This window comes from Panicum virgatum, chromosome 5N, assembly GCF_016808335.1.
Source record: "Panicum virgatum strain AP13 chromosome 5N, P.virgatum_v5, whole genome shotgun sequence".
NCBI lineage: Eukaryota > Viridiplantae > Streptophyta > Magnoliopsida > Poales > Poaceae > Panicum > Panicum virgatum.
The window spans coordinates 9,246,975-9,253,891 of record NC_053149.1 but is presented as its reverse complement, the minus strand read 5'-3'; the positions used below and the strand labels follow the sequence as shown (position 1 = coordinate 9,253,891).

The following is a 6,917-nucleotide window of genomic DNA, read 5'->3' as shown; positions in this document are numbered from 1 at the left end:
GGAGAGGGCGAGCAAAATCGGAGGGAGAGAAACAGAGGAGGCTTCGGCTGTTATGTGGGGGAGGGAGCCTGACAGGTGGGTCCCACCGTCAACCCAGTCAATCCAGCCCTCCACATCAGAAGCTTGCCATGCTGTCTGTCCACGTAGGCAAAACCAGCCTCCCAAACCGCCCGAGGGGGTTCTCTGACTGGTTTTGTAAAGTTTAATGTGTTCATTAGCTAGTTTTATAGTTGGTGGTGTAGGTTAGACACATGTTGATACTTCAGAGGGTTAAGTAGACTTTTTCCAATATTTATTCGTCCCCAACACCCACTATTCCATCTATTTTTCCTTTCCGCCCACACTTCCATCACCGAGGCCTGCTCTTCTCGTCTCCTCGCCCTCTCCCTTCTCGCTTCTCCCTCACCACGTCCCGTGCGCTCCTCTCAACGCTGCCGTCGCCGCCGCCCTCCGAGCCGCCTAGGGTTTCTCCCGGCCCCGGGCGCGCCGCAGCCACGTCGCCCACGACCATGGTGATCCCGGCCGAGCCACCCCCGCCGCCTGCTACCCCGGATCCCGCCGCCGACGCCGCGGCGGTGGTGGAGGCGGCGGCCGCGGCAGCGTCGAGCGCGCGCCAGGCCGCCGCCGCCTTCTCCTCGTTCCCGTCGCTCAAGACATGGGGGAGCCACCGCGTGCTGCGCTGCGCGGCCCACGTCAACCGCGCCGACGCTGCCGCCAGGCGCTCCCCGGGGAAGGTCGACGCGGACGCGGAGAAGAAGGTCCCGCGCCACCCGAACGGGGTGGAAGCAGGGAGCAGCGACGCCGTCGGCTCGGGCCACCACTTGGCGGCGGCCGCGGAGGACGCGGAGCCTGCCGCCGCCTCGCGGCCGTGGAAGCTGCGCACCCGGCGGCGCCCCAAGTTGCCGGCGCCGTCCGCGAGCGCGTCGCCGCCGCCCGAGCGGAGGCCGTCGCGGGCCCGCGCGGAGCCCCTCGACCGGGCGCGGTTCTCCGTGACGCTCACGGCCGAGGAGATCGAGGAGGACGTCTACGCCGTCACCGGCGCCCGCCCGCGCCGCCGCCCTAGGCGGCGGCCCCGCCCCGTGCAGAAGCAGCTCGATGTGAGTCCCCTGCTCCTCCACCTCCTCCCGTCCTCCGTCCCTTCACCCCCCTGCACTCCCAGGGATCCGCTCGTAATTTCGTAAAACCTCCCGTCCCCAGATGCTATTCCCCGGCTCGTGGCTGTCGGAGATCACCGCCGAGTCCTACCGGGTGCCGGACGACCGGTGAGTGGCGCGGACCCCGTCGAGCACCCCCGAGCCGTCGGCGAGGACGCAACGCAAGGCAAGCGAATTCGCCAATCGGAACCCGGTGTTGTTAATTCTTTCTTTAGCCTCCGCCCGTCTCCTGCCGGTGATGTTACCGTGATCTAATCAGCTACCAGTAATTCTAATTATTATTAATTGATCGAAATGGAATGCTAGTAGCAGTAGCAGCAAGTGACTCGTATCAAGTTGTTATCTTTAGCGAAAGTACGTGAGGGATAGTTTGGTCTGGTGCGTGCTGGTGTTGGCCGTGTTGGCCCTTGATGGTACATTTCTTATTAATAGTTCATTACTTTAGTACGTTTATTAGTTGGTTTTTTTTCTGAAAAATATGATCTAGGCACAGGCAGTGAAGATCACAGCACAATTATTTCACAGCTGTATTTTTTCTAGTAGGAATGATCGACATCAGACTATGAGAGTGGAGCTTTTTACCGGCAACGGCTAGGGTCTGACTAGGGCGGTATGGTTGGTGCACTGCCGGGGCCACATGGTCAAGACCCCTTTGGGCACGAGCACGGCTGTTCGGCTGACATGCGGGCCCGGCCGGCGCCGGAACCGAACAGTTTGGAGAAGGAAACACCCCTCTCTGCCTGGCGCCCGCTCTCGCCCGGTGGCAGGGCCTTTTCGTTGCCTGTTTTAGCGCCCAGTGAGGGCCCGCCTGTCAGTGGAGGGGGGGGCATAGTTGGTTGACACATACTCGGGTGGTCCCGGCCCGTGGACCGTCCAAGGCTTGGTTTCTGGTGACGCCGCGCCGGCTTGTTTGTCCGCTTGCTCGGTCCGTGCTGCGGTGGCCTGGCCGGTCCATGGGCCCGGTCCACGCGCGCCCCATGCGGTGGCGGTTATTAGGCTCTCTGGTGGCCACGGCTTGAAACCAAAATCTGCTCGCAAGCTTTGGTTATTGATGGTGACTGGTGAGGAGTGGAAACCCTTACAAATCATAAATGGCCTCTCATCCTCCGCCGCCGTCTGATCGGCGTCGCACGGCTGCGGTCGTACGGCGCACCCAACCGCCCGAGTGTGACGTCCTCACGTTTCCGTAGTTATTGTTTTATATCAAGTTATTTCAGTTGGTTTCTAATGAAAATCTTCCTCATGTCATATTTTTTTCCGCAGCTGTCATTTATTTTATGTAAATTCTAAATTTAAAGCTGTTTTATAAATATTTATGTCATTATCTATTTTGTGAAATTATATTATGCTGGTACCGTCTGTGCTCGCCGTTGCGCGAGACTTCTGGTGTGTTTCGATCGGCCTGTGGGTTGGAAACAGAATGTCAGGTTACACTTAATTAAGCTAATGCGCCTGATGTGTTTAAATGATGACAATTACGCTTAATTAAACCGTTTAACTTGGCGGTTCTGTCACACCGAGAGAGGCTCCAAACAAGTTGCACGCAAATGTGGTTGGTGCCTTGGGCCCTTGGAGCACCATGCCTGATGCTTAGGCGTGTATTTAGGGAGGATCCATGTTACCCTGCAGGTGCAAGGCAGCCCCACTCCTTGCTAATCCCTGAAGAAAAAAAAGCCCCACTTCTTGCTCCTTCCGGGAGCGCTGGGCCTGTGCTTCCTTCGCAAGGCTCACCGGTCTTGCGGTATTGCAGAAATTCAGCGACACCAACAGAGGACGCACAGAAGTCTACCGGGTAGCCGGCCTGTCAGGTTGCTGGGATGCACAGGCGACGGAAATTTTTTACTGCGGCGGTGAAATTCGCCGTCAAAGGAGGGGTGGTACGACCGCAGAGCGCGCGGTTGACTTTTCGGCACGCGAATACAGTAGTGGATTTAGGCCCTGTTTACTTTCCACCCTATAAATCTCGTAAACACAAAAAAAAACCGTCACATCGAATGTTTCAACATATACATGGAGTACTAAATGAAGTCTATTTACAAAATTTTTTGCATAAATGGGATGTAAATCGTGAGACGAATATAATGAACCTACTTAATCCATGATTTGCAACAGTGATACTATAGTAACCATCCGCTAATTATTGATTAACTATGGATTAATTAGCATCATTAGGTTCGTCTCGCGATTTACAACCTATCTGTACAAAAAAATTTGTAAATGGACTTCATTTATTACTTCAAATTAATAAGATTCCAACACAAAAAAAATTTGCGCTGGAACTAAACAGGGCCTTACTTGACCCTTGTGTAGAGACGGTTAAGGACTCAAGGTCGAGCGTGCACGTAGAAAGCCGTATTTTTAACCCAACATTGTCTGGCTTAATGACCTCAGAGACGACGGCACGTGCTAAACAACGCCGTCCCGCTCTACCGTGGGCCGTGGCGGCGGCGGGCTGACAAGTTTACACGTTGATTGGATCGGAGAGAGTAGAGTAATCAAGTGGTCATGGTCAACACGCCGGGTCGGGTCGGGTCGGGTCGGGTCGCAGTTCAGGCATACGGTACCGGGACCTAGCCCAGCACCGGTTACGGGTCATGCGTGGAAGTAGTAGGAAACACAGTTGTTGCTGGTGTGCTTTCCCTGCTCGGCCAGACCGGCAGGCAGGGGCATCGTCCGCGCGTGTACGCTGGGTTCCACACGGATCACATACCCAACACACATTCTTAGCTACTAACGTACTACGTGATCGAACTCGCAGCGGTTTTCTCTAGTAAAATGCACTAGAAATTCGATCGGCCAGAGGCAATGTTTGATGCCTCCCCGAATTGTCATAGGCATCGACGGATATGGTGTGCAGGCTGTCGTGGTCCTGCTCGTAGTCGTAGCTGGTTTTGTCAATGTGGCGTCATTATTCAAATGGGCTATTTTCCATTTTCGTGGTATCAAGCCACAAGTACCTTTTTTCGTTTCAAGATTTTTTTTTGAACGAACGGGTGGGTACGAGATTGTGCCTATTTCATTGATAAAGAAGAAGAGTACATCCTGCTAACCGGAAAGAAAAGCAAAAAAAAGATTACTCTCTCCGTATTAGTAACTCCATATGTTTAGCTCCAGCGATAGCCCAAGTTGCAGCCTCATTCTTTATTTTGGAGAAAAGCCCCGGGGCTGACATTTCCTGCTTCCTAAAAATTATGGTGTTTCTCTCACACCAGATCTCCCAGATAATCAAAAGGGAAAGAAACGCTTGAAGATCGTTTCGAGATCTTATATTTTGTTCTCGCAGTATTGGCCTAGACCGTACTGTTTTTCTTTTGAGGGGGAGATAAACAGCACGTAGAGTTATATGACCCACCATGGCACCATCAGTGTATTCAGTACCTCCTAGCACAGTCACATGGAACGTGATACGGTACCTACGTTCCTGTATCGGGAACGCGGTCGTCGATCCCGTATCGGGAACGCGGGTACATTTTCATTTCAATAATGTTAAAATCACTCTTAAACAACGTACCATATATCATATACCACGTTCCTCAATCCATCGATCCGAAAACTTTTGTGACTGTGCCTCCTAGCTAGTACAGTTTAGTAGCTGAGGAGGAAAAGAAATGTTTCAGAGACACGTCAGGCGTTTTTCCAACATAAAAATAAAATGTGAACGATTGTGCGTTACATCCACAGGAATTCCATCCGCAGAGACCACACCGACCATAGCAGATCTCGAGCGAGGCGACTTTGTAAAATAGAGAGCCAGGTGAGCACGGACGCTCTATAACAGTAACACTAGAGAGCCACTAGAGAGGCTAGGGCCTGTTTGGTTCCCTCTAGCGCAAATTGCGATACGAGGAATCTTGTATGCATGGGGTACTAAAAGAAGTCTATTTACAAATTCTTTTTACGGATGAGTGTAACTTTTCGTGACGAATCTAATAACAGTAATTAATCTATAATTGGCTACATTAATGCTACAGTGCCATCCTTTAATTATACGGTCAAATGCCCCATTAGATTCGTCTCGCGAAGTAGCGCAGAAATTGTGAATTTAGTTTTATAAATTGTTTTTATTTAATACTTCTAATTAATGGTTAATATTTGCTACATATAGCTCTACTAAACCAAAAAAGACCTAGGTCCGGCGCAGCAGGCAATTGTCTGCAGCGGCTCCACGCACGCGCGGACCATATCGCCTGCACATAAGATTCCTCGTAAGTAACAGTTAGTGTTCTACCAGCCCTGCATAGCTGAGTTGATTTGCTCAACGGGCAGGTTGCACCGTTCATTGAGGGGCGGATCCTGGACCCGTGCCGGTCTAGTTTATCTCAAGTGAAGTAAATGTATGCATGATTTTTGCTTTGTATTCCCTCCGTTTCAAATTATAAGTCATTCCAAGAATATTAGAGAGTCATCTTAAAATTTGACTAAAATTATAAAGAGAAACATAAAAATTTATGATATCAAACAGGTATAGTGTAAAAATATAGCTAACAAAAAATCTAATGATACTTAATTGGCATCATAAATGTTATTACCTTATTATATAAATTTGGTCAAATTTGAGAAACTTTAATTCTTCAAGATTTTTGGAATGACTTATAATTTGGAACGGAGGGAGTACCTAAAACTGTTAGAATTCTGCTAAAATTCAGCAAACCCAGCATATATGCCCATAGGCCCAGCCCTGGTTGCAAGTCATTTCCGGCTCCGCCCCTTGCATTGCAGGCAGACTCCACTCTCCACTGGAATGAATTTGGGGATCAAGAAAGAGCGAAGTAATCAGGGTGGTATGCTTGGGGCAGGGGCGAAGCAAGAGTGTTAGGCCACCAGGGTCACACTTCTAACACCATGGTTTATTAGTTACTTGGAAGGGTAATTTGTTAGGCTGTGTTTAAATCCTGTAAACGCAAAACACAAATTTTTTTGTAAATCGTTTGCATGGTATACTAAATATAGTCAAAAAATAAACCGCATTATAAAAATGGACTGTAAATCGCGAGACGAATCTAATGAGCCTAATTAGGACGTGATTAGACACTAAATTGCTACAGTAATACTACAGTAAACATGCTCTAACGATCCTCTAATTAGGCTCAATAGATTCGTCTCTAGTTTACAGATGAGATATGTAATTAGTTTTGTAATTAGTCTACATTTAATACTTCAAATATTAAAGATTCCCTTGCAAAAAAGCAAAAACGCAAAATACAAAGTGAACTAAACACACTCTTAGCTTGAAAAAAAAGGAACTTGCAGTGGAGTTTAAAAAGGTCATGGGGATGATCTGACCTCGACGAATACACGTAGCCCCCGCCCCCTGATTGGAAGATGACAGACACACTACTATTAGCAACTCTGATGGAATCTCAGAGTGGCGTGTGGAATCAAGGGAAATGCTTCTTTTCTGGCCGAGATGACCTCGCTGTCCTCTTTTCCGTTTCCCTTCCCTTGCTCTGCTTTCCGTGTGCAAGCGAGAGGCGTGGTGGTGCATCCCCAAGGCCAATGCTACTACGCCTTTGTGGAGCCTTGACGCCTTTCAGCAGTGCAAGTTGGTGTCCCGTCACGCGCGGTGGGAAAATTATCGAGGCCGCACGTGCCATTTCGTTTGCGAGAGAACAGTGAGGCGTTGCATGGGTTTCAGACTCTCAACGGTGCTCCTCCCGTTCCAAACTATAAATCATTTAAAAATCTTAAATAGTCAAACCATCTCAAAGTTTGACCAAAATTATAGAGTAAAACACAAAGATTTATGACATCAAATAGGTGTAC

The 6,917-nt window shown here is 49.5% G+C and overlaps 1 protein-coding gene across 1 annotated transcript; it reads left to right on the top strand.

Moving 5' to 3' along the window:
• Window positions 1-318: 318 nt before the first annotated feature.
• LOC120672070 lies at window positions 319-1,610 on the top strand. The gene is made up of 2 exons (XM_039952361.1): window positions 319-1,097; window positions 1,198-1,610. The coding sequence occupies exons 1-2, from the start codon at window positions 510-512 to the stop codon at window positions 1,264-1,266; spliced, it is 657 nt and encodes a 218-aa protein (XP_039808295.1). The 5' UTR covers window positions 319-509; the 3' UTR covers window positions 1,267-1,610.
• Window positions 1,611-6,917: the final 5,307 nt, after the last annotated feature.

What these genes read in the sequence shown, in the direction of transcription:
- LOC120672070 (XM_039952361.1), top strand. Translation starts at nt 510, where the DNA reads ATGGTGATCCCGGCCGAGCCACCCCCGCCGCCTGCTACCCCGGATCCC. An exon ending in CCGTGCAGAAGCAGCTCGAT is followed by an intron (nt 1,098 to 1,197) that starts GTGAGTCCCCTG and finishes TCCCGTCCCCAG; the next exon opens with ATGCTATTCCCCGGCTCGTG.